This window comes from Carcharhinus amblyrhynchos, unplaced genomic scaffold, assembly GCF_965287045.1.
Source record: "Carcharhinus amblyrhynchos unplaced genomic scaffold, sCarAmb.v2.hapA scaffold_39, whole genome shotgun sequence".
In the NCBI taxonomy this organism is placed as follows: domain Eukaryota; kingdom Metazoa; phylum Chordata; class Chondrichthyes; order Carcharhiniformes; family Carcharhinidae; genus Carcharhinus; species Carcharhinus amblyrhynchos.
The window spans coordinates 3,252,994-3,280,972 of NW_027649780.1; the positions used below are offsets into that span (position 1 = coordinate 3,252,994).

The 27,979-nt window shown below is 45.0% G+C and overlaps 2 protein-coding genes across 2 annotated transcripts in view; one reads left to right on the forward strand and one right to left on the reverse strand.

Moving 5' to 3' along the window:
• Positions 1-27,649, reverse strand: part of LOC145363519 (uncharacterized) — a 66,930-nt gene extending 39,281 nt beyond the window's left edge. The window contains exon 1 of the mRNA XM_080218711.1: positions 26,419-27,649. Within this exon, the coding sequence (XP_080074837.1) occupies positions 26,419-27,455 (1,037 nt within the window). The 5' untranslated portion in view covers positions 27,456-27,649. The remainder of the gene's footprint in view (positions 1-26,418) is intronic.
• On the forward strand, positions 17,085-23,207 carry LOC145335617 (uncharacterized). The gene is made up of 2 exons (XM_080181420.1): positions 17,085-17,123; positions 19,325-23,207. The coding sequence occupies exon 2, from the start codon at positions 19,658-19,660 to the stop codon at positions 20,330-20,332; it is 675 nt and encodes a 224-aa protein (XP_080037546.1). The 5' UTR covers positions 17,085-17,123; positions 19,325-19,657; the 3' UTR covers positions 20,333-23,207.
• Positions 27,650-27,979: the final 330 nt, after the last annotated feature.

Consider the following 27,979-nt stretch of genomic DNA (forward strand, 5'->3'; position numbering starts at 1 on the left):
GGGATATGGTCCCTGGAAGGTAGGGGGTTTTAGTTCAGTCAGGCAGCATGGTTAGTGAGGTTGGAGGATTGAAGGGCCTGTTCCTGTGCTGTAATTTTCTTTGTTCTTTGTTTATTTAAAGATTCGATCTGCAACTAAGCTACTTGTTATAGGCTGGGTTCTGGAACGTGAAGTTAGAATGGACAGCTAGGTTTTATTTACATTTTAATTTTCAGACCTGAATGGCCTATAATGTTCCATATAATGTGCCATAATGTTTCCTCCAGGTGTGATCAACCTAGGGTTTTGTATAGCTCTTGCAAACCTTTTCCTCTTTTCTGTAACACTCTCTGTAGATTGTACAGCAAGGGAAATTAGTCATGTATATATCAACTTTACTAACTTTACTAACCTTATTGAGTTCTTTGAGAAGGTGACCAAAGAGGTGGATAGGGGTAAGGCAGTAGACGTGGTATATATGGATTTTAGTAAGGCGTTTGATAAGGTTCACCATGGTATGCTTCTGCAGAAAATGCAGATGTATGGGATTGGTGGTAATTTAGGTACTTGGATCAGGAATTGGTTAGCAGATAGGAGACAGAGGGTGGTGGTTGATGGTAATTATTCATCATGGAGTTCGGTTACGAGTGGTGTGCCTCAGGGATCTGTTTTGGGGCCACTGCTGTTTGTAATCTTTATTAATGATCTGGATGAGGGTATAGTTGGGTGGATTAGTAAGTTTGCTGATGACACCAAAGTCGGAGGTGTGGTAGATTGTGAGGAAGGGTGTCAAAGTTTGCAGGGTGACTTGGACAGGTTGCAGAGCTGGGCCGCGAGGTGGCGGATGGTGTTTAATGCGGAGAAGTGTGAGGTAATCCATTTCGGTAGGAATAACAGATGTGTTGAGTATAGGGCTAACGGGAGGACTTTGAATAGAGTGGAGGAGCAGAGGGATCTAGGTGTATGTGTACATAGATCCCTGAAAGTTGGGAATCAAGTAGATAAGGTTGTTAAGAAGGCGTACGGTGTCTTGGCGTTTATTGGTAGGGGGATTGAATTTAGGAGTCGCAGCGTCATGTTGCAACTGTACACAACTCTGGTGCGGCCGCACTTGGAGTACTGTGTGCAGTTCTGGTCCCCACATTACAGGAAGGATGTGGAGGCTTTGGAGAGGGTGCAGAGGAGGTTTACCAGGATGTTGCCTGGTATGCAGGGGAGGTCCTATGAGGAGAGACTGAGGGATTTGGGGTTGTTTTCACTGGAAAGAAGGCGGCTAAGAGGGGATCTTATAGAAACATATAAGATGATTAGAGGTTTAGATAGGGTGGATGGTGATAGCCTGTTTCCTCGGATGGAGAAAGCTAGCACGAGGGGGCATGGCTTTAAATTAAGGGGGGGTAGTTATAGGACGGATGTCAGGGGCAGGTTCTTTACCCAGAGGGTGGTGAGGGACTGGAATGCCCTGCCTGCTGCAGTTGTAAATGCGCCTAGTTTGGGGGCGTTTAAGAGATTGGTGGATAGGTTTATGGACGAAAAGGGATTGGTTTAGATTAGTGGGTCAATGTTTTTTTTTTAAAAATAAGACTGGTCGGCGCAACATTGTGGGCCGAAGGGCCTGTTCCGCACTGTTATGTTCTATGTTCTATGTTCTATGTTCTATGAAAAGGGTTAGTACCTTCTTGGTCAGAATAAAGAGAGTTATATTGGAATTAACTGGACAGCTAACATCAGGATGATTGGCTGGAAGATCTCATAAACTGCGATGTGGCAAAGTCAGTGTATCACAAAATTCTTACAGCACAGAAGATCGAGCCCGCACCAACAACAACGCCGTAGAACCCTACAGTACAGAAAGAGGCCCTTCGGCCCATCGAGTCTGCACCAACAACAATGCCATCCAGTCCTAAGCCGTAACTCCCAAATATTTACTCTGCTATTTCCCTTGACGCTAAGGATCACTTTTTTCCATGGCCTATCAGTGAAATCCACACATCTTGGAGGGTGTAAGGAAACCACAGCATCCAATAGTTCATTCACCAGCTGAATGTGGAAATTGATTCATTCAGCCATCTGATTGACCGACACATCAGCAGTCCCATCTGAAGAGACAATCCAGATACTTCATGTATGCAAAGCGATTTACAAAGCATGACCACCAGTCAATAATCTAGCACTAAATGCTTAAGGTATAAAATCCACAATAAGCACATTCTTTCTGACAAGATTGAATTTAAATATTTGATGCTGCCCAGATATTTGAGTCTTTCCAGCATTAACAATTTTTATTTAAATGTTTATTGTACAGAGGATCAACCGATTTAACACTTTTATTATTAGTGTGTAGAAGAGTCACTCGGACTTGAAACATTAATTCGGTTTCTCTCTACACTGATGCTCCCAGACTTCCTGAGACATTCCAGTATTCTGTCCTTTAATTTCAGATTTCCAGCATCTGCGAAGTTTTGCTTGTACAATAATTTCAAATCTTGACACTATTTCAAACTTCATTGGATCACAAAGCATTGAACTATAGCAACAATATTACTTTCCGTGGTGGGGCGCTGATGTGGAGATGCCGGCGTTGGACGTGGATAAACACAGTAAGAAGTCTCACAACACCAGGTTAAAGTCCAACAGGTTTATTTGGTAGCAAAAGCCACTAGCTTTCAGAACGCTGCCCCTTCCTCAGGAGAGTGGGGAGTTGTATTCGCAAACAGGACATACAAAGACACAAACTCAATTTATAAAATAATGGTTGGAATGTGAGTCTTTACAGGTAATCAAGTCTTAAAGGTACAGACAATGTGAGTGGAGTGAGGGTTAAGCACAGGTTAAAGAGATGTGTATTGTCTCCAGTCAGGACAGTTGGTGAGATTTTGCAAGCCCAGTCAAGTCGTGGGGATCACAGATAGTGTGACATGAACCCAAGATCCCTGTTGAGACCGTCCTCATGTGTGCGGAACTTGGCTACCAGTCTTTGCTTAGTGACTCTGCGCTGTCGTGTGTCGTGAAGGCCGCCTTGGAGAATGCTTACCTGAAAATCAGAGGCCGAATGTCCGTGATCACCACGACATGCCTGGACTTGCTGGGGGAGTTGCACTTTTGATTAGGGAATACATCACGGCAGTCCTGAGCGGAGATATATCCGAGTGTTTGGCCACTGAGTTTATATGGGTAGAACTGAGAAATAAGAAGGGGGAAATCACTTTGATAGGGTTGTACTCGAGGCCCCAGATTAGTTGGCGGGAAATTGAGGAGCAAATATGCAAGGAGATTACAGATAGTTCCAAGAATAGTAAGGAATTTTAACTTTCCCAACATTGACTGGGACAGCCATATTATTAGAGGGTTGGATGGATAGAAATTTGTTGTGTGTTCAGGAGGAATTTCCACATTCAGTTTGTGGGTGGCCCGACTAGAGAGGGGACAGATCTTGACCTCCTCTTGGGAGATCAGGAAGGGCCGGTGGCAGAAGTGTTAGTGAGGGATCACTTTGGGGCCAGTGACCATAATTCTATTAGTTTTAAGATAGCTATGGAGAACGATAGGTCTGGCCTAAAAGTTAAAATTCTAAATCGGGGCAAGGTCAATTTTGATGGTATCAGGCAGGATCTTTCAAAAGTTAATTGGGGGAGTCTGTGGGAAGGCAAAGGGACGTCTGGTAAGTGGGAGGCTTTCAAAAGTGTGTTAACTGGGGTTCAGGGTAAGCACATTACTCAGAGTGAAAGGCAAGGTTGGCAGAAGTAGGGAACCCTGGATGACTTGGGATATTGAGGCCCTGGTCAAGAAGAAGAAGGAGGCACATGACATGCACAGGCAGCTGGAATCAAATGAATCCCTTGAAGAATATAGCGGGTGTAGGAGTAGAATTAAAAGAGAGAAATCAAGAGGGCAAAAAGGGGACACGAGATTTCTTTGGCAGATAAGGCAAAGGAGAATCCAAAGAGCTTCTTCAAATACACAAAGGGCAAAAGAGTAACAAGGAAGAGAGTACAGCCTCTTAAGGATCAACAAGGTCATCTATGTGCGGATCCACAAGAGATGGGTGAGATCCTAAATGAATATTTCTCATCAATATTTACTGTTGAGAAAAGCGTGAATGTTAAGGAACTTGGGGAAATAAATATTGATGCCTTGAGGAGTGTACATATTACAGAGAAAGAGGTGCTGGAAGTCTTAAAGTGCATCAAGGTAGAAAAATCCCCAGGATCTGATGAAATGTATCCACTAGCAGGTAGTCCATTCCACATCCCAACCACTCTCAGGGGATAGTGCCTGGAGTGGTGAATGTTGTTCCTCTGTTCAAGAAAGGGAATAGGAATGACTCTGGTAATTGTAGGCCAGTTGGTCTTACTCTGGTGGTCGGTATGTTAATGGAAAAGAGACTATTTCCTCAGGTGGATGTAGCAGTTACTAGGGGGTATAACTATAAGGTTCATGGTGGGAGATAGGTTCTTTTCTCAGAGAGTGGTTGGGGTGTGGAATGGACTGCCTGCTGTGATAGTGGAGTCGGACACTTTAGAAACTTTCAAGCAGTTATTGGATAGACACATGGAGCACTCCAGAATGATATGGAGTGGGATAGCTTGATCTTGGTTTCAGACAAAGCTCGGCACAACATTGAGGGCCGAAGGGCCTGTACTGTGCTCTGCTGTTCTATGTTCTATGATTGCAATGGGATCTTGATCAATTGGGCCAGTGGGCTGACGAATGGCACATGGAATTTAATTTAGATAAATGTGAGGTGATGCATTTTGGTAGATTGAAGGGCAGGACTTATTCAATTAACAGTCGGGCGTTGGGGAGAGTTACAGAACAAAGAGATCTACAAAGAGGGTACATGCTCATAGCTCCTTGAAAGTGGGGTCACAGGTGGACAGAGTAGGGAAGAAGGCATTCGCCATGCTTGGTTTCATTGGTCAGAACATTGAATACAGGAGTTGGGACGTCTTGTTGAAGTTGTACAAGACATTGGTAAGGCCACACTTGGAATACTGTGTACAGTTCTGGTCACCCTATTATAGAAAGGATATTATTAAACTAAAAAGAGTGCAGAAAAGATTTACTAGGATGCTACATGGACTTGATGGTTTGAGTTATAAGGACAGGGCAGATAGACTAAGACTTTTTTCTCTGGAATGTAGGAGGCTGAGGGATGATCTTATAGAGGTCCATAAAATAATGAGAGGCATAGATCAGCTAGATAGTCAATATCTTTTCCCAAAGATAGGGGAGTCTAAAAAGAGAGGGCATAGGTTTAAGGTGAGAGGGGAGAAATACAAAAGTGTCCAGAGGGGCAATTTTTTCAAACAGAGGGTGGTGAGTGTCTGGAACAAGCTGCCAGAGGTAGTAGTCGAGGCCGGTACAATTTTGTCCTTTATAAAGCAATTAGACAGTTACATGGGTAAGATAGCTACAGAGGGATATGGGCCAAATGCAGGCAATTGGGATTAGCTTAGGGGTTTAGATAAAAGGGTGACATGGGCAAGTTGGGCCAAAGGGCCTGTTTCCATGCTGTAAACCTCTATGACTCTATGACTTAGAAAATAGTCTATGCTTCCATTCTTCCTTCCAAAGTGCATAAGCTCACACTTTTTCCACGTTGTATTTCATCTGCCACTTTGCCTGCTCTCCTAGCCTGTCCCAAGTCCTTCTGCAGCATCCCCGACCCCCTCCCCCGCTTCCTCAATACTACCTGTCTCTCTACATATCTTTGTACCATCTGCAAACTTAGCAACAGTGCCTTCAGTTCCTTCTTCCAAGTTGTTAATGTAAATTGTGAAAAGTTGTGGTCTCAGCACTGACCCCTGAGGCACACCATGAGTCACCGGCTGAAAAAGACCCCTTTATCCCCACTCTCTGCCTTCTGACAGTCAGCCAATCCTCTATCCATGCCAGGATCTTACCCTTAACACCATGGGCTCTTCACATATTTAACAGTGTCTTATGTGGCACCTTGTCAAAGGCCTTTTGGAAATCGAAATAAATGACGTCCACTGGTTCTCCTTTATCTAACTTCCTAGTTACCTCCTCAGATGTGACGTCCCCTTGACGAAGCCGTGTTAACTTAGTCCTACTTTATCATACACTTCCAAGTACTCTGCAATCTCATCTTTAATAATGGACGCTAAAATCTTTCCAATGACCAAAGTCAGGCTAACTGCGTATAATTTCCCCTCTGCTGTCTCCCTCCCTCTTTAAATAGAGGTGTTAAATTAGCTATTCAGTCCGAAAGACATGCTAGTTAGGTGCATTGGCTATGCTGAATTCTCCCTTAGGTTACCCAAACAGGCACTGGAGTGTGGCGACTAGGGGATTTTAACAATAACTTAATTGCAGTGTTCATCTAAGCATTTAACTAAACTTTTTAAAAATTATCACTCACAGTGTAAAATTCCTTCCCCAAATCTGTGTCCTGTGATCGTTTTACAATCAGCAAATGGGAACAGCTATTCTTTAATATTTTAATATTAAATCTGTCATAAATATCTACTTTTTATTATTCTTTACTTGGAGTACTGTGCGCAGTTCTGGTCGCCTCACTACAAAAAGGCTGTGGAAGCTATTGAGAGGGTGCAGAGGAGATTTACAAGGATGTTGCCTGGATTGGCAGGCATGCCTTATGAAGGTAGGTTGAGGGAGCTGGGTCTCTTCTCCCTGGAGAGACGAAGGTTGAGAGGTGACCTGATAGAGGTTTATAAAATGTTGAGAGGAATAGATAGGGTGGGTTCTCGGAGGCTGTTTCCCAGGGCTGAAATGGTCTCTACGAGAGGACACAGGTTTGAGGTGCTGGGGAGCAGGTACAGAGGAGATGTCAGGGGTAAGTTTTTCACTCAGAGGGTGGTGAGTGAGTGGAATCGGCTGCCATCGGTGATGGTAGAGGCGAACTCGCTGGGGTCTTTGAAGAGACTTCTGGATGAGTACATGGGATTTAATGGGATTGAGAGTTATAGATAGGCCTGGTAGGTATGGATATGATCCATATTGTGGGCCGAAGGGCCTGTTTGTGCTGTAGTGTCCTATGTTCTATGTTCATGGGATGTGGACATTGCTGGCTGGGCCAGAATTTGTTGCCCATTCTTAATTACCCTTGAACAAATACATGAATTGGATGGGAATAGAGGGATAGGGTCCCTGGAAAGGTAGGGAGTTTTATTTCAGTTGGGCAGAAGGCTTTTGACAAGGTGCCACCAGTGGTGGATTAACTACCACCCGGACCCCTAGGCTGAGCTTTAATAAGGCCCCCTGTCCCCTGCCCTTGCCCCACCCTTCCTTGAATAGAATAAAGTGATGTTAAGTGACGTTAGATAACTTGTATCATTGTACTATGTATAATGTACTACATGTATAATATCATAACTTTATATCAATCAATTACAGACCTTTTATTCATTTATTTTTCATTTCCTGTACATTTGTACTTTAAAAAGCTTCCGTGTTTTCTGGTTTACAAAAGTGTTGATAACAGCATGTAAATCAGCAGATCGAAGCATGTCTGGTTCAATGTGCATGAGAGCCAGATGACTAAGTTTCTCATCGCTCATTGTCGAGTGCAAATAGATTTTGATCCTCTTCAGTGCCGAAAATGAACACTCACCTGAACAGTTAGTGATCAATAAGGACAGATAAATTCTAAAGCAAGTGTATGTATTTGGATTCACCTCGTGCAGTCGATCTGCTGCCAGAGTTCGATACATCCCAGTGACATCATCATCGGATTGTCCGTGAATGGAGAAGGGAATTTAATGCATTTTATACCTGGCATATATCACAAACGTGACCCTTCCTTATGGCTGTTCTCCTCAAGTTTCTACTGCTCCTGGTATCAATATGTATTATTTATTCATGTTTTCCTTACTTGTTCAAGTCTTTCATTCTTTAACTTTCATTTCCATAAAGACAGATAGTCAAATGTGAATATTATTTTGCAGACACTGCAATTCTTTAACTTTCATTTCCATACAGACGGATAGTCAAATGTGAATATTATTTTGCAGACCTTACCTTTTTGTGTTAACTGAATATTGTTAAACAGCTGCAGCAGGTAGGTTGCGATAGTGGCTTTTTCTCAGGAGGAGTTCTGCTGGGACAGCCGCGACCATCCAAGTAACTTCAATGGAGAAGCTGCTGAAACTGCCGGAGAGGCAGTGAATCGTGATGGTACCGGTGCCCGCATCGTGATTGAAGGTGCCAGACAGGCTGTGAGTCCTGGTTGAAGCCAGGCGCTGGATCCTGGCTGGAAGCGGAAACATTGCGAGTCCTGACTGATACCAGTGTTTGCGTCGTGACTGGTGCTGAGAATCATGATGTATAAATACCCACTTGTATTTGTGTTCAATGAGAGACCTGGTAAACCACGATTAGGGGCCAGGTTTCTCCTAAAAGCTTTTGCAATAAACCCTACCGTATTTTGACTCCCTAACAGTCTCAGAGGTGTCTTTCACCTACAACTTTCCTTCTGAAAGTGGGTGAGCTCTTCCACAAAAGCCAAGTCAAAGTCATCCGGATAAACTTGTATGAGGGTCTTTTTAAGTGCATCAACATCAATATTGCAAATACGAGAAAGAAATCCAAATCCAATGGTGTACTGGCCTTCATTAATCGAGGGATTGAGTTTAGGAGTCGGGAGGTAATGCTGCAACTTTATAAGACCCTTGTCAGGCCTCATTTGGAGTACTGTGCGCAGTTCTGGTCGCCTCACTATAGGAAAGACGTAGAAGCTATTGAAAGGGTACAGAGGAGATTTACAAGGATGTTGCCTGGACTGGGAGGCATGCCTTATGAAGTTAGGTTGAGGGAGCTGGGTCTCTTTTCCCTGGAGAGACGAAGGTTGAGAGGCGACCTGATAGAAGTTTATAAAATGTTGAGAGGATAGGGTGGATTCTCAGAGGCTATTTCCCTGGGTTGAAATGGTCGCTATGAGAGGACACAGATTTAAGGTGCGGGGAGGAAAGTACAGAAGTGATGTTAGGGGTAAGTTTTTCACTCAAAGGGTGGTGAGTGAATGGAATCGGCTGCCGTCAGTGGTGGTGGAGGCGAACTCGCTGGGGTCTTTTAAAAGACTTCTGGATAAGTATATGGGGTTTTATGGGATTGGGGGTTATAGATAGGTCTATAGATTGGTAGGTGTTGATGTGATCGGTGCAACTCGCGGGCCGAAGGGCCTGTTTGTGCTGTAGTGTTCTATGTTCTATGTTTGAACACAGGTCTATCTGCTTCAGTGCGTTTTTTAAGCTCTGTTGATAATTTGTCTAAGATGGGTAAGTACACGTTAATCTTGAAACTCTGGCGAGGTGAAAAATCTGTTGCCTGTGCTTTGCAGTCATATCTTGTCGTCCCGCTTTTCACCTCCTTTGCGTTTCTTCTTTGTAAACTGATGTCCCAGACTTTGCAGTGCCTTCTTGCCCAAAGTCCTCACATGAGTCACTGGTCCTGAGGTCTGAGATACAAAGACTGCAAAAGTCTCACATCTTCGTTAAGATTTATTTCTGGGTTTTGTAAATTCAAGCTCGTTTTGTGGAATCGCTCCCAAATTGTCGCCCAAACGCGGAGAAGTATTCCATACTCCAGAGATTCCATTCTGCTCTGGCTTCTTGTCGCGTCTTTGACTTCTCATCTGGATTGTCAGCAATGCTTTCCAGCGCTGATTTCACTTTCTCGTATCCCTGATCTAGGGCGGCCGAAGCACTTGTGTGAGCAGACCACCGAGTATCACTAAGTCTCTTCACAACTGCAAGATTCTTTCCAGGCTCACCCACGAGTATTTCCCAGGTGGGTTGAAGCTCCGAAGAAATTGTACAACTGTTCAACAAAAAAAAAGCAGCAGCTTTTGGAACACAATCCACTGCTGAATGACTGACAAGGTTCAACAAGTGAGCAAAGCAAGGGATATAGTCAGCTACTGTATTTCTCAAATCATAGAAACCCTACAGTACAGAAAGAGGCCATTCTGCCCATCAAGTCTGCGCCGATCACAATCCCACCCAGGCCCTACCCCCACAAATTTATCCACGAATCCCTCTAACTTATGTATTTCAGGACACTAAGGGGCAATTTTAGCACGGCCAATCAAGCTAACCTGCACATCTTTGGACTGTGGGAGGAAACCAGAGCACCCGGAGGAAACCCGCACAGACACGAGGAGAATGTGCAAACTTCACACAGACAGTGACCCGAGCCGGGAATCGAACCCAGGTCTCTGGAGCTGTGAAGCAGCAGTGCTAACCACTGTGCTACCGTGCCGCTGTTTCAGCTCGAAGACCATTATATTTGCCACTCGTGTTGGAGGTGTTGTTGTATGATTGACCTCTGCAGTTCTCTAAGTCTCTTCTTTCTGTTTGTAACAACATCAGAATACTCTCGGCAAGTTGTTCACTGCCGTGACTTCTGCAGTTGAGAAATTTGACGAATGTTTTAATAGGATCACTCTCATGCACAAATCGAAAAATGCAAGGCAGCCGATCCATGTGTGAAATATCAAGGGTTGAATCCACAGATATTGAAAAATATTTGGCTTCTTTGAGTTCCGAAATAATTTTCTCTAACACCTTTTCTCCAAGTATTTCAATCAGCTCATTGCATACTGCAGATGAAAGGTAGGACACAGAACCTTTACCCTTATTTCCATTCATTTCAATATGAGTTGCCAAAAAATGATCAACTTGCGCTAACAATTCTAGTGTCCCTAGAAAACTGCCATTGTTCGGTGATCCGATACACTCGTTGTGTCCCCTGAAGGCTAGACCCTGCTCAGCAAGAAATTTAATTGGAGCAACAACCCTTTCCAGAAGTGCTTTCATATAATCATGTTCTGGCTGGTATTGTCAAGTAATCAAGCTGTTTACACATCCAATACCTCGAGACTTTGCAATGAGGGTAATGGTCGCATCCCAATGCCCTTGGCTGTTTTCATGACTTTCTAAACTTTGACTTGCATTTTTCCAGTCAGAGAAGCCATGCTTTGAAAATGTATGGTCTTCACTCGAAAACAGTTTGCAGTGGAAACAGAATGCCTTCCCTGTGCTTGGAGAATCGCACAGCCAACTTCTCCTGATTTTTCTTGCCATTTGTAAGGGAGCGGTAAAACATGGACTTACTAAAGTAACGTTTCTGTTTAGCGTCATGTTTTATAGATTTCACAATACTGGCATTCATGTTCCAACAGGCTTGGCTCCCTGTCTTTAACCAGCATGCATGATGTGGAAATGCCGGCGTTGGACTGGCGTAAACACAGTAAAAAGTCTGACAACACCTGAAACCTGGTGTTGTCAGACTTTTTACTGTTTTAACCAGCATATAGTCATGTCAAGCCACATACCCAAATCACTCTCCATAACTTCAACGACTTGTCTGTAATTTCTCCATCATCGGATCCGGAATGAACTTCACGTTGCGATTCTTCGCCTATCTTTTCATCGTCCACATCATCATCCACATTATCAAGCACTGCTTCTTTTGCTGGCTTAAGAAGCTTGTCAAGCTTGCGTGTATTCTTTTGTAGAGTCACTTGTACTCTCTTGTTCCCTTTCCTTTTTTGTTTTGAAGAACAAAGAACAACCCAGCATGGGAAACAGGCCATTCGGCCCAACGAGCCCGCGCCGCCGCATCACCCTACACCTATTCTACCCTGCGTGTCTACGAATGGAACCCCTGACTTAGCCAGATTCAGGGGAGAATAGTGTCAATTTGGTAAAACCAATCAGCCTAAGAGCACATCTTTGGGGTGTGGGAGGAAACCGGAGCGCCCAGAGGAAACCCACGCAACCACAGGGAGAATGCGCAAACCCCCACAGACACAGGCCCAAATCCATGTATCTGCACAGCTAGCAGTGCTAGTCACTGAGCTGTTGCGGCGCCCGTCTACCGGTCCAGGATCAAGCACACACACCGACACGAAGTACTAGGACACTCCCGGAACCTCCAAGAGCAGCCCACGCACGACCCGCCGTGTGCATACCCCTCGTTTGACAACAAGGTGGACCTCCACCTGCGGAATGAAAGACAAAAACGTTAACATACAAGTCTGCACTTCCGGTGTCTCCCGAGGCTCTGACCTTATTTAATACCCTCTACTATAACCCTCCATCCTCGTTTCGCTCATGTGTCTGTCTAAGTGAACCTTAAACGAGTCCAACGTTCCTGCCTCCACCACCCTACTCGGTAGCGCGTTCCATACCCCCACGACCCTCTGCGTGAAGAACCTTCCTCTCATATCCAAATTATATCTCTCCCCCCCTCACCCTTAGATCATGACCTCTCGTAATTGTACTCAGTCTAGGGAGCAGTCTCTCACTATTGACTCTGTCTATTCCCTTCAGTATCTTATATACCTCTATCATGTCCCCCCTCAATCTCCGTCTTTCCAAGGAGAAAAGTCCCAGTTTCTCCAACCTTTCCTTGTAACCCAGTCCCTCCATGCCAGGCAACATCCTGGTAAACCTCCTCTGCACCCTCTCCAGAGTCTCCACGTCCTTCCGGTAGTAAGGTGACCCGAACTGGATGCAGTACTCCAAATGCGGTCTAACCAACGTTCTGTACAACTGAAGCATTAGACAGCAGCTCTTATACTCTATACCCCTTCCTATAAAGGCTAGCATTCCATAAGCTTTCCTCACAACCTTCTCCACTTGTGTCGCAACCTTCATAGACTTGTGAAGGTTTTATGTTTGTATTCACTAATAGCCATTTTGCAGGGAAAAAAATGCGTGTATTCAATTGCTTGGCCATTTCTTTGTCCCCTATTATACATCCCCCCATTTCTATTTGTAGGGGGCTTAATTTGTCTTCACCAACCTCTTTCTCTTCACGTATCTATGGATAGATGTCAGTCTTTATGCTCCTTGCAAGCTTACTTTCATGCTGTATTTTCCCCTTCTTAATCAATCCCTTGGTTCTTCTTTGCTGAATTCTAAACTGCTCCCAATCCTCAAAATTATTATTTTTTGTGGCCAATCTGTATGCTTCTTCCTTAGCTCATGCTAACCTGGTTATCATTAGCTGTTTAACAGGGAAGGAGAAAGCACCATTCATAGTGGGGATAAACTGTACACATGTTTTGTATGCGGAAAAGCTTCAACCAATCATCTGGCCTGTCAAGACACAAGCATAGTCACGCTGGGGAAATGTCCTGTAAATGTAGGGACTGTGGGAAGGGATTCTATTTCCCATTTCAGCTGGAAATAATCACACTGGGGAGAAGCCATTCACCTGCTTCCTGTGTTGGAAGGGATTTGCTCAGTCATCCACCATGTTGAGACACCATCAAATCCACACCGTGAGAGGTCATTCATCTGCTCTGAATGTGGGAAGATATTCACTGAGGCATCTCGCGTGCAGAGATACCAGTGAGTTCATAAACAATTAGAGTAATTGGAATTTCCAACTGATTGCATCCAGGACTGAGCTATGTCCACCGGGGTCTGTGTTTTCTGATAATACATCTGACCATACAAATTAACAGCAGGAGTTGGCCATTTGGCCCTTCTAGTCTGCCACATCATTCGATAAGACACAGCTAATCGGATTGTAAATTCAACACCACATTCCTGCCTATGCTTGGTAACGTTTCACTCCCTTATTGATCAAGAACACAAGAACATAAGAAATAGGAGCAGGAATAGGCCACCTAGCACCTCGAGCCTGCCCCACCATTCAATAAGATCATGGCTGATCTGATAGTGGTTCAATTCCACTTACTTCCCTGCTCCCCATAACCCTTAATTCCCTTATTGGTCAGAAATCTATCTATCTGTGACTTAAACACATTTAACGAGATAGCCTCCACTGCTTCAATGGGCAGAGAATTCCAAAGATTCACTACCCTCTGGGAGAAGAAGTTCCTCCTTAACTCTGTTCTAAATTGACTCCCCCCTATTTTGAGGCTTTGCCCTCTCGTTCTTGTTTCCATTCTAAGTGGAAATAATCTCTCTGCTTCAAGGATCTATCTGCCTCTGCCTTAGAAATATACAGACTCTGCTTTCACTGCCTTTTGATGAAGAGAGATCCAGAGTGTCTCAGTCCTCTGTTAGAAACCTCATCTGACTTAAATGGAAACTCCTTATATTCAAAAAAAGTGACTCCCTGGCTCTAGATCCTGTGACAAGAGGGAACATTTCCATATCCACCTTGTTGAGACTGCTGGATCTCATAAGTTTTATCAAGTTGCCTCTTAATCTTCCAAACTCCAGTCAATCTTGTCGACTTGAACTGAAACTCTCCAAACTTTCCTCACAAGACAACCAATCCATTTCTGGTATTAGTCCAGTAAACCTTCTCTGAACTGCTTCTAACGAATTTACATTTTTCTGTAAATAAAGAAAATGAACTGTAGCCCAGTTTTAGGATTAAATATTGTGGATAAAATTTTAATAAATGAACTTGTAGTTAAATGCAATTTGTTTATTCTTTTTAACACGTCAAACACAACTGAATTCATTTTGAAGTTAGTTCTTCTCCCTGTTTCTCCTCCATCCGCAAGTGTGAGAAGCTTATGGAGTAAAATAGATGTCTGGGAAGAGGTTGGAACTCAGGAGAAATTAAATAACAAATATTGTGGACACAAGCCAAATTGATGCTAGTATTAAGGCTCAAGCAGGTTTTATTGACAGATAACAGGGTGGTCAGCCCTGTCTGAAAGCAAGATATGCTCTCTCCGCTCACATTGTCTGTACCTTTAAGACTTAATTACCTATAAAGACTCGCATTCCAACCATTATTTTGTAAATTGAGTTTGTGTCTTTATATGCCCTGTTTGTGAACAGAACCTACCTGACGAAGGAGCAGTGCTCCGAAAGCTAGTGGCATTTGCTACCAAATGAACCAGTTGGACTTCAACTTGGTGTTGTGAGACCTCTTACTGAAAGCAAGAAAATACAGAGGATTAATAGCAGAACAAGTGTCAGTACTTTCTGAAAGCGAAGCATGAGAACAAGATACAGACTGACACTTTGGTATGTTTAAAGGACAGTAATATTTGTATTTGTCTTTGAAACAAAAAGACTGGTTCTACATAAGAACATAAGAAATAGGAGCAGGAGTAGGCCATCTAGCCCTTCAAGCCTGCCCCGCCATTCAATAAGATCATGGCTGATCTGTCGTGGCTCAGTTCCACTTTCCCACCCTCTCCCCATAACCCTTAATCCCCTCTCTTATCAAGAACCCATCAACCCGCTTCTTAAAAATATTTAGCGAGGCAGCCTCCACCACTTCAACGGGCAGAGAATTCCAGAGATTCACCACCCTTTGAGTGAAGAAGTTCCTCCTCAACTCCGTTCTAAACCGCCTCCCCTTTATCTTGAGGCTGTGCCCCCTAGTCCTACTGTCTTTTTTGAGCGGGAAGAGTCTCTCCACCTCTATCCTATCCATCCCATTCATCATCTTATACGTCTCAATGAGATCTCCCCTCATTCTTCTAAACTCTAACGAGTATTGATTGTTCAGTTTGTTGTCATTTTTTTCCTTTCTTACTTCAAACTATTTCAGTTCCCAGCTCCTCAAAGCTGATCCTGAATGTTCTTTCTCACTGCACTGATTATTCTCTCCAATAGTCCCTGCTTTCTGTGCTGAATGTTGTAAATGCCAAAGATAATAAGAACATAAGAAATAGGAGCAGGAGTAGGCCATCTAGCCCTTCGAGCCTGCCCCACCATTCAATAAGATCATGGCTGATCTGAAGTGGATCAGTTCCACTTTCCCGCTTTCTCCCCATAACCCTTAATTCCCTTGTCTATCAAAAACCTATCTACCCGTGACTTAAATATATTTAGCAAGGTAGCCTCCACCACTTCAACAGGCAGAGAATTCCAGAGTTTCACCACCCTTCGAGTGAAGAAGTTCCTCCTCAACTCTGATCTAAACTGCCCCCCTCTTATCTTGAGGCTGTGTCCTCTAGTCCTGCTGTCCTTTCTAAGTGGAAAGAATCTCTCTACCTCTACCCTATCCATCCCTTTCATTATCTTATACGTCTCTATAAGATCCCCCTTCATCCTTCTAAACTCCAACGAGTACAGACCCTGTCTATTTAGTCTCTCTTCATAGTCCAACCCCCTCATCTCCGGTATCAACCTAGTGAATCTCCTCTGCACTCCCTCCAAGGCCAATATTTCCTTGTGCAAATGCGGCGACCAAAACTGCACACAGTACTCCAGCTGCGGCCTCACCAGTATCCTGTACAGTTGCAGCAAGACCTCCCTACTTTTATATTCTATCCCCCTCGCTATAAAGGCCAGCATTCCATTCGCCTTCTTCATCACCTGCAGACTGGGTTTTTGCGACTCATGCACAAGGACCCCCAGGTCCCTCTGCACCATAGCATGCTGCAGCTTTTCGCCCTTTAAATAGTAATCCCTCCTACTATTGTTTCTGCCAAAGTGGATAACCTCACAAATGCTAATATTATACTCCATCTGCCAGGTCCTCGCCCACTCGCTTAGCCTATCCAGATCCCTCTGCAGACTTTCCACACCCTCCACGCAATTTGCTTTTCCACTCATCTTCATGTCATCAGCAAATTTCGTCACCCTACACCCAGCCCCCTCCTCCAGATCATCTGTATAAATGGTAAATAGCTGAGGCCCCAGCACCGATCCCTGCGGCACTCCACCAGTCACCAACCGCCAATCAGAATAGCACCCATTGATACCAACTCTCTGCCTCCTATTAGACAACCAATCCTCTATCCACGCTAACACCTTACCCCCAACTCCATGCACCCTAACCTTCTGTAGCAACCTTTTACAGAAGGTTAGGTGAACAACATTGAACAACATTGCAGTGGCACAGTGGTTAGTACTGCTGCCTCACAGCCCCAGGGACCGGGGTTTGATTCCCAGCTTGGGTCACTGTCTATGCGGGGTCTACATGTTAAATTCTCCCTCAGTGTATTTAAACAGGCACCGTAGTGTGGCGACTAGGGAGATTTTCACAGAAACTTCATTGCAGTGTTAATGTGAGCCTACTTGCGACAACAATGAGGAGCTCTTATACCCAGCATTCCAATCGGTGGAGAATGTCCTCAAATCGTCACAGGGGACAGTGCGCGTGCGCACTTCTGCCTGGTGAGTGTGGAACATGCGCGGTCCCGCCCTAATGATTGGCACATGCGCAGTGCGGACGATATAGGAGTTGCTGGTTTGTCTCTGCAGCAGGTAAGTTTATTGCGCGTCGGAAAGGAGCGATAGAGGCAGTAGCCGGGCGGGGGAAGACTTTAGAAACACGCATTGCCGGCCCCAAAGCCGAACGTGGCGCCAGCAGCCCCGCGTTGTTCCCAAGTGGGACCCTCAGCCGCGGGTCTTCAGCCTGATCAGAGACCCAGGGTGACGGCCGCCATCTTGAGGGGAGGCAGCGTGCCGTGGGGCACATGCGCAGCCGTCCTGGCCCACTGGGCCAATTAGGGCGATGCGAGATCAGCCCCGCCTTCTCATTGACTGTGATTGGTTGGAGGACCAGCCGCTTGTCTTCAGTCCTCCAAAGGTCTACAATGATGATTGGAGTGAAATCAGAGCCTTACCCTCAAACAGGACCAACAATGACTCCTATTTATATAGTGCTTTAATATCATAAAGCAGGTCAGTGAACCTGAACACAAAGTCTGACAACCCAGACCCATTATGAGATATTAGGGCTGATGACCAATAACTGGGAAAAAAATAGCTGGGCTTTGAGGAGGAAAAAATAGCTGGGCTCAATCTTCTCCCTGGAGAGACAAAGATTGAGAGGAGACCTGATAGAGGTTCATAAAACGTTGAGAGGTATAGATAGGGTGGATTCTCGGAGGCTATTTCCCAGGGCCGAAATGGTCACTAAGAGAGGACACAGGTTTAAGGTGCTGGGGAGCAGGTACAGAGGAGATGATAAAAATCATAGAACCCTACAGTGCAGAAAGAGGCCCTTCGGCCCATCGAGTCTGCACCAAACACAATCCCACCCAAGCCCCATCCCCATATCCCGACACATTTTACCCACTAATCCCTCTAACCTACACATCCCTGGACTCTAAGGGGCAATTTCTTAGCATGGCCAATCAACCTAACCCCGCACATCTTTGGACTGTGGGAGGAAACCGGAGCACCCGGAGGAAACCCACGCAGACAAGAGGAGAATGTGCAAACTCCACACAGACAGTGACCCGAGCCGGGAATCGAACCCAGGACCCTGGAGCTGTGAAGCAGCAGTGCTAACCACTGTGCTACCTTGCCGCCCATTTTTCACTCAGAGGTTGGTGAGTGAGTGGAATCGGCTGCAATCAGTGGTGGTGAAGGCGAACTCGCTGGGGTCTCTTAAGAGACTTCTGGATGAGTACGTGGGATTTAATGGGCTTGGGAGTTATAGATAGGCCTGGTAGGTAGGGATATGATCGGTGCAACTTGTGGGCCGAAGGGCCTGTTTATGCTGTAGTGTTCTATGTTCTATGGGTCTTAAAGGTGGAAAGTGAGATGGAGGGAATGAAGTCCAGAGCTTGCAGGCTATAGGAACTGAAGACCAAAACCATACTACGTAGAAGCAGAATTATTCCATTTGTCCATGAGATCTGCTCTGCCATTCGCTCCTGGTTGATATGTTTTGTCATGGCCGCAGTGGTGGAGCAGGATTGCGACAGGACATTTGCAAAAGGCTAGATTGAGAACTGTACAGATGCCTCAGAGATTGTTGGGGCCGGAGGAGATTTGAGAGGTAGGGAAGGAAGAGGCCATAAATGGATGCGAAATTAAGAACGCAGAGTTAAAATCTAGGCTGGGAGCCACTTCACCTCAGGGAGTAGAGTGGTGATTGGGGAACAAGATTTTTTATGATCCAAGACAAGACAGCAAACCTTGGACAAATAAAACAGAAAATACGAGCACTTACTGTCCATCCCCAGCTGCCCTCGAGAATAAACCACATTGCTGTGACTCTGGAGTCACATATAGGCCAGAGCTGGTAAGGACGGCAGATTTCCTTCCCTAAAGAATATTAGTGAACCAGATGGGTTTTTCTGACAATTGACAAGGGTTTCACATTCAGCAGTAGATTCTTAATTCCAGATTTTTTTTATTGAATTCAAATTCCACCAATTGCTGTGGCAGGATTCAAAGTAAGAAGCCTGACAACACCAGGTTTAAGTCCAACCGATTAAATAAATCTATCAAATAAATCGGTTGGACTTAAACCTGGTGTTGTCAGACTTCTTACTGTGTTTACCCCAGTCCAACGCCGGCATCTCCACAGCAGGATTCAAACCCAGGCCCCCAGAACATTCGCTGAGTTTCTGGATCAACAGTCTAACAATAATACCACTAAGCTATCGCCTCTCCATTCTTAATTTTTATCCCATATTGACAGAGATAACTTCTGCAAAATTCTGTTACAGATATTGGAAGGTGAGAATTTGCAGATAGAAAACTGAAACCTCCAGTCATCAGGACCTGAATATCATCGCATTTGATCATGCAAGGAGAAATATTTGTCTGTTCCACCTGTGGGAGAAGATTTCAGACATCAGTGTCACTGGAAAAGCACCGAGACAGACACGCACTGAGTGTGTGTGTTCCAGTGAACTGACTGTGGAAAGAGCTTTAATCAGTTACATAGTCTGAAAAAGCATCACATCATTCACAGCAGGGAAAAAGTGGACATATGTTCCATTTGCAGAAGAGGCTTTGACTGATCACCCAACCTGGAGCAAAATAAAGTCACTGGTACAATGGAGAAGCCCTGGAAATGTGTGGAGTGTGAGAAGGGATTCAAATTCCCTTCCCAGTTGGAAACTCATCGATGGACTCACACTGGAGAGAAACCATGGAAATGTGGAGACTGTGGGAAGGGATTCAACTACCCTTCCAGACTGGAAACCCATCGATGCTGTCATACTGGAAAGAGGCCTTTCACCTGCTCTGTCTGTGGGAAGGGATTCAGTCAGTCTTCCAACCTGCTGATACATAAGCTTATTCACACTGAGGAGAGACCCTTCATCTGCACTGACTGCGGAAAGAGGTTCAGACAGTCATCCAACCTCACTGCACACCAACGCATTCACACTGGGGAGAAGCCATTCACCTGTTCTGTGTGCGGGAAGGGATTCATTCAGTCAGCTACACTGCTGACACACCAGCGAGTTCACACTGAGGAGAGGCCATTCAACTGCACTGACTGTGGAAAGAGGTTTAGGCACTCAGGCCACCTCATTGTGCATCAGCGAATTCACACTGGAGAGAGACCGTTCACCTGCTCCAAGTGTGGGAAGGGATTCACGAATTCATCCGGCCTTCTGACACACCAGCGAGTTCACACTGGAGACAAACCATTCATTTGCGCCAACTGTGACAAGGGATTCACTCAGTCATCCCATCTGCGGAGACACCAGCGCATTCACAAGTGACTGTAGGGATGAATTTTGCTGTTATTGCTGCTGTTAATCACATTTGGGACTGAACCATGTCCATTCTGATGGTTGTTGATAATGTCTGTAAATGGGCTATAGTTTAATATTCTGGATCCGTAACTGATTGTGTTCTGGGGGGTGCAGTATCCCTTTTAAGAACCGCTGTCTGTGATCTTTCCCCATAATTCAGGAATTCTCATCAGAAATTTGTTTACAACAAGATTCTGAACTTCAACTTCAATCCGAAATTGATCTTTGGAACAAACACTACAATTCAGTGTCTGACAGGTTCTACCGATTAACATCTCCAATTAGAAAGTGCTGATTAATTCTTGCTGACAATTCTCACTCACTTGTACATTACATGATGTGGAGATGTCAGTGTTGGACTGGGGTAAGCACAGGAAGAAGTCTCACAACACCAGGTTAAAGTCCAACAGGTTTCTTTGGTAGCACAAGTCACAAACTTTCGGAGCGCTGCTCCTTTATTAGGTGAGTGCGAGTTGTGTTCATAAACAGGGCATATAAAGACACAAACTCAATTTACAAAATAATAGTCTTTACAGATAATCAAATCTTAAAGGTACAGACAATGTGAGTGGAGAGAGGGTTAAGCACAGGTTAAAGAGATGTGTATTTCTCCAGACAGGACAGTAAGTGAGATTTTGCAAGTGCAAACAAATTGTGGGGGTTACAGATAGTGTGACATGAACCCAAGATCCCGGTTGAGGCCATCCTCATGTGTGCGGAACTTGGCTATCAGTTTCTGCTCAGCGACTCTGTGTTATCGTGTGTCATGAAGGCCGCCTTGGAGAACGCTTACCCGAAGATCAGAGGCCGAATGCCTGTGACTGCTGAAGTGTTCCCCAACAGGAAGAGAACACTCCTGCCTGGTGATTTGTTGAGTGATGTTCATTCATCCGTCGTAGCTCTGCATGGTCTTCCCAATGTACCATGTTTCGGGACATCCTTTCCTGCAGTGTATCAGGTAGGCAATGTTGGCCGAGTTGCAAGAGTACGTACCGTGTATCTGGTGGATGGGGTTCTGACGTGAGATGATGGCATCTATGTTGATGATCCAGACGTCTTGCGGAGGTTGCTGTGGCAGGGCTGTGTGGTGTCGTGGTCATTGTTCTCCTGTAGGCTGGGTAATTTGCTGCAGACAATGGTCTGTTTGAGGTAGTGCAGTTGTTTGAAGGCAAGAAGTGGGGGTGTGGGGATGGCCTTGGCGAGATGTTCATCTTCATGGATGACATGTTGAAGGTTCTGGAAAATGTGTTGTAGCTTCTCCACTCTGGGAAGGACTGGATGGTGAAGGGTCCTCTGTTTGCTGTGTCCCGTGTTTGTCTTCTGAGGAGGTCGGTGCGGTTTTTCGCTGTGGCGCATCGGAACTGTTGATCGATGAGTCGAGTGCCATATCCTGTTCTTGTGAGGGCATCTTCCAGCGTCTGGAAGTGTCAGTTGCGATCCTCCTCATCTGAGTAGATCCTGTGTTTGTGGAGGGCTTGCCCATAGGGGATGACTTCTTTTAACTTGTTTAGGGTGGAAGCTGGAGAAGTGGAGCACCGTGAGGTACAGTGAAGTGCTGAGGTGACCGTCACATCACACACAGTGACACCTCCATTATCCACCAGAAAGAAGGGGAATGGGAATTGGTGAAGAATCGAGAATTCCCAAATGTTTTTCTTCCTGCCTGGTACATCCCCTTTGGCATGGGAATGGAGACAAATTCAAATCCGGGTAACGAACCGTAAGAAAACACTGTCCAATAACCTTGTAAAAATTTCAGAAATGCACACAATATTACAGAAATATGTCGAATGAAGAAAGCTTCCATAGCAGCTTGCTGCGTTACAAACACAGGACAGATCTGTTACCTCTGCCAAGGACATGTATCCAGCACAGGACATTTCAAGCCCTAATACCATTGGGTCTCATGACCCACACATAACTCAGCTGTCTGTGTCAAGATTAAAACAGGATCTCTAGAGCAAAGGGGTTTTAAAGTGATCCGTACTGGCTTCAGCCCAATGCCCACACTCTGGCTCACACCGTTCAGAGGAGACTGCCGCTACCAGCTATAGAGACCGGCGCTCACTCTGCATCATCTGTGTGTTTGTCCTCCTGGACTGGTAAAACCATTCTCACCTGTTACGGTTCATGTGTTTTTCTGTCTACTTAGCTTCCTCGTCATATTTAAACTGTTGCTTCTTAATAAACTAATTTAAACTCATTTCTGAGCTCAACCCAGAGGTAATCTGTGACTCCTGGATCTAAATCGTACTATCCATAATGAAAAGGGTAGTTCTTGTCATCATATTATAGAAAAAGATATAGAACCACTAGATAGGATCCAGAGTAGATTTATAATGATGATAGGGGAAATATACAGGTAAACATTATCAGGAAAGGATTTTGCCTGAGAAAATAAGGCTGAGGCTAAACAATGTTTTTAAAACAGTGAAAGTAAAATCCTGCAGATGTCGGAATCTGAACCAACAACAGAAAATGGTGGAGAAACTCAGCAGGTCTGACAGCATCCGTGAAGAGAACAGAGCCAATTTTTTGAGTCTGGATGACCTTCCGTCAGAGCTGTCACTCTTTGTGGTGGACTGTGTCTAGTTCTTGACACATTGACACACACAGACACAAGTCATTGTAATTCTGTTCCCCAAATGGGTAAACACATTTTGTAACATCACAAACATTATTCATATCAGTTGTGCTGCTTCATATTAAAATGTTACAGAGGAAAAATAACAAAGTGAGAAGTAGAAGCAGAATTGGTCCCTTTCTATCTCTGTGTTGCGCAACTACTTACATCTATGTAGCAATTCCACATAATGAAAAGGCCCACAAAATCATTGTGTACCAAAATATAACACTGAACATAAGAAATAGGAGCAGGAGTCGGCCATCTAGCCCTTCGAGCCTGACCCACCATTCAATAAGATCATGGCTGATCTGAAGTGGATCAGTTCCACTTTCCCGCTTTCTCCCCATAACCCTTAATTCCCTTGTCTATCAAAAACCTATCTACCCATGACTTAAATATATTTAGTGAGTTGGCCTCCACCACTTCAATGGGCAGAGAATTCCAGAGATTCACCACCCTTTGAGTGAAGAAGTTCCTCCTCAACTCCAACCTAAACTGCCCACCCCCCCTTATCTTGAGGCTGTGCCCTCGAGTCCTGCTATCCTTTCTAATGTTGTAGTTTAGCTTAGATGACAAAAAGGCTTGGTCAAAACGGTAGGTTTTACAGAGTCTTCAATAAGGAGAGTGAGGTAAATAGCAAGGAAGGGAATTCCAGAGCTTAGGGTCTCAGCAACTGGACCTTTGGTCACCAATGTTGGAGCGATTCTGATTGGGAATGTAGAAGAGGTCAGAATCAGAGGAACATAAATGTCTCAGACTTGTGGAGTTTGGAAATGGGGAGGGGTGAAACCCTGATGGCATCTGAATACAAGGCTGAAAATAATATGAAGACCTTTGTTGACAGGAAGCCAATAAGGTCAGTCAGCAGGGGGGGATGAGAGGGGATTTAGACTTGCTGTAATTTAATACCCAAGTAGCAGAGTTTTGGATGAACAAGTCTGCAGAGGGTAGAATGTCTACTTACATTCAGAATTAACATGCTGCTGGATCAGCACTGCCCTGTTTCCAAGACCAATATCAATTCTTTACAAGATGCTGTTCACAGAACTACACACAGTCCTCCAGTTGAGATCGACCTCGGGCTATGTCTAGCTGTAGCAAACCTTTCTATAACAGCCTCTGTAACAGGTCGTACAGCGAGGGGGAACTAGATTGTGTATATCAACTGGGAAAAATGATAGTCCTGGTCAAAATAGGTTTTCCTTTTAAATATTCAAAATGAAATGTAAACAATAAATGTTGTTAATACTAAAAGCTGAGTAAGAATCCAGACTCCAGCTCTGCGTGTCTTTGGTTTGGAGAAATATTGTTAATTTTCACACAATGTATATGGACATCAATTTCAAACTCAGTTTTCACAAGGGAATTGGACAATGATTTGAAATGTAACACTCATAGTGGTGAGTAAAGAGAATAATATTGGGATAAACTTGACAGTACTTTGAAAAGGCTGGCATCAGGAGGATGGGCTGAAGGGCCTCTTAACGATCTGTGGAATTGCGTTAGATCAATTCCCCATGACATTCAGCACTGTGATACAGTGGTTAGGACTGATGTCTGACAGTGCCAGGAAACAAGATTAGATTCTGGCCTTGAGTCATTATCTGTGCGGAGTACGAGGGTCTTTTGGTGAGTGGGTGCAGATTCGATCGGCCAAATTTGCCTCTTTTAGCAATTCAGGAATTCTATCCTTTGGTTCAAATTCCTAAATATCTCACTGCAATTTTATTGCTGCAAAACACGATTCTGAAGTGCGCAATGATGAATTGTAACAAATCCCTTTTGGCTACTTGCAGCAAGAGTGTTTCCGTGTATGGTGGTTATCATGTTTGTCGACATGTGAAAGATCCCTGTTTCAAGATCAAGCAGAAACAGTGTCAAACTCTTTTTATTTCAGACTAAGGCAAAAAAATTAATAATTTGCATTTATTGTTTAATATTTGTTACTGCCCATCCCTCAGACACAAGATACTCTAAACTGGGTCAAACTCCAGTGTTTATCTGTACCGTCTCTCCGTCTTTTACACAACTGCCTTGGCTACATTCAAGCGATGCAGTGTTCCAGCTGTTGGGTTTATGTTGTGCAGCAGGTAGGCTTTGCTTTTTCAAAAGGAGACCCAATGAACTTAGTTCACCCCAAGTTACAATTGAAAAATCTCATCACTGTAGTTACAAATTTACTGGAGTTCTATGAGGATGTGTCTAGGGCGGTCGATAGAGGAGAGCCGGTGGATGTGGTCTTTCTGGCTTTTCAGAAGGCGTTTGACAAAGTGCCTCATAAGAGGTTATTGCAGAAGGTCAGGGGACTTGGAGTTGGGGGTAGGGTGTTAGCGTGGATAGAGGATTGGTTGTCAAATAGGAGGCAGAGAATGGGGGTCAACGGGTGCTATTCGGATTGGCGGATGGTGACTAGTGGGGTGCCCCTGGGGTCAGTGCTGGGGCCTCAGCTTTTTACCATTTATATAGATGATCTGGAGGAGGGAACCGAGTGTAGGGTGTCGAAATTTGCGGATGACACCAAGATTGGGGGAACGGCAAATTGTGCGGAGGGTGTGGAGAGTCTGCAGAAGGATCTAGATAGGCTGGGTGAATGGGCCAGGAAATGGCAAATGGAATTTAATGTTGGCAAGTGTGAGGTGGTCCACTTTGGTAGGAAGAATGATAGGAAGGACTATTACTTACGTGGCGAAAAACTGCAGCAGGCGACGGTGCAGAGGGACCTCGGGGTCCTTGTGCATGAGTCGCAAAAACCCAGCTTGCAGGTGGTCAGGAAGGCAAATGGGATGCTGGCCTTCATAGCGAAGGGGATTGAATATAAAAGTAGGGAGGTCTTGCTGCAGCTGTATAGGGCATTGGTGAGGCCGCAGCTGGAGTACTGTGTGCAGTTTTGGGCGCCGCACCTGCGCAAAGATATTTTGGCCTTGGAGGGAGTGCAGAGGAGGTTTACTAGGCTGATACCGGAGTTGAGGGGGTTGAGCTATGAGGAGAGGCTGAATAAACTAGGCTTGTACTCGTTAGAGTTTAGAAGAATGAGGGGAGATCTCATTGAGACGTATAAGATGATGAATGGGATGGATAGGATAGAGGTGGAGAGACTCTTCCCGCTCAAAAAAGACAGTAGGACTAGGGGGCACAGCCTCAAGATAAAAGGGGGGCGGTTTAGAACGGAGTTGAGGAGGAACTTCTTCACTCAAAGGGTGGTGAATCTCTGGAATTCTCTACCCGTTGAAGTGGTGGAGGCTGCCTCGCTAAATATTTTCAAGAAGCGGGTTGATGGGTTTTTGATAAGAGAGGGGATTAAGGGTTATGGGGAGAGGGCCGGAAAGTGGAACTGAGCCACGACAGATCAGCCATGATCTTATTGAATGGCGGGGCAGGCTCGAAGGGCCAGATGGCCTACTCCTGCTCCTATTTCTTATGTTCTTACTTGTGAACTCGTTGGTGTAACAGCAGGTTGGCTGACTGCATGAATCCTTTCCCACACACAGAGCAGGTGAATGGTCTTTCCCCGGTGTGAATGCGTCGGTGTGTCCGCAGGTGGGATGACTGAGTGAATCCCTTACCACACTCGGAGCAGGTGAATGGCCTCTCTCCCGTGTGGGTGCGCTGGTGTGTTAATAGGTGGGATGACCGAGTGAATCCCTTCCCACACTCGGAGCACGTGAATGGCCTCTCTCCTGTGTGGATGCGCTGGTGTTCCAGCAGGGTGGACAATCGAGTGAATCCCTTCCCACACTCAGAACAACTGAAGGGTTTCTCCCCAGTGTGAACTCGCTGATGTACAATCAGATCAGATGATCGCCTGAACCCAGTCCCACAGTGAGAGCACCTGAATGGCCTCTCCCCTGTGTGAACACGTCGATGAAACATCAGTTCCCAGGAACATTTATAGCACTTCTCACAGTCTGGACATTTAAAAGGTCTCTCTCCAGTGTGAATTCTCTGATGTGTCCGCAGGTGGGATGAGTGCGCAAATCCCTTCCCACAATCGGAGCAGACAAATGGCCTCTCCCCAGTGTGAATTCTTTGGTGTACAGTGAGGACAGGTAATGTCTTGAACCCAGTCCCACAGTGACAGCACCTGAAAGGTCTCTTGTCACTGTGAGCACGTTGATGGCCAGTCAGCTCCCGGGAACTTTTGTAGCACTTGCCGCAGTCTGGACATTTAAAGGGTCTCTCGTCACTGTGAACCTGTCGGTGTTGCAACAGGGAGGATGAACAAGTGAAGCCCTTCCCACACTCAGAGCAGGTGAACGGCCTCTCCCCAGTGTGACTTCGATGGTGAATGTCCAGCTCAGATGGGTAATTAAATCCCTTCCCACAGTCCCCACATTTCCACAGCTTCTCGCTGTGGTGACTGCATTTATGTTTTGACAGGTCAGAGGACTGACTAAAGCCTTGTGCATACACAGAACGTGTAGATGGTTTCCTCTCTCCATTGAGAATGGTGCTTTTTCCTTCCATTTTCACATATGATGGTAAATAGGTTACAATAACTTAGGCGACTGTAAAATTTTGGTGTGATGTTTCATTTGAGTTTCCTGACTACAAATCCTCCTCTTCTAAAATCCTGTGAAATTGATTTAAAACAGACAGAAGGGAGTGAGACAGAATCCACAAAAACACAAAGTGAAATTAAACTGAATGAATCTGGTAATTTGTGGGGCCGGCGCTAGGGAAAAAAACTGCTGGATTGTCATAAAACCCCAACTGATTCATTAATGTCCTTCAGGGAAGGAAACCTGCCATTTTGTCTGGATCCACATAAGACTGGCCTCGAAGGGAGACGAGAGCAAGGGAGCAAAGGGTCAGAGTGAGAGAGGCAAACGGTGCAGAATAACTATTTTACATATCTACAACTCAACAAGACCCTTTATTCGTGGGTGACGTTTCCTCTGGGTCGTGAGTTTCTGCCATAGATCCACACGTGGACACAGTGTCGCAGATGTTTGGAGACATGGGGCAGGAGGTCCCATGAGCTAATGAGA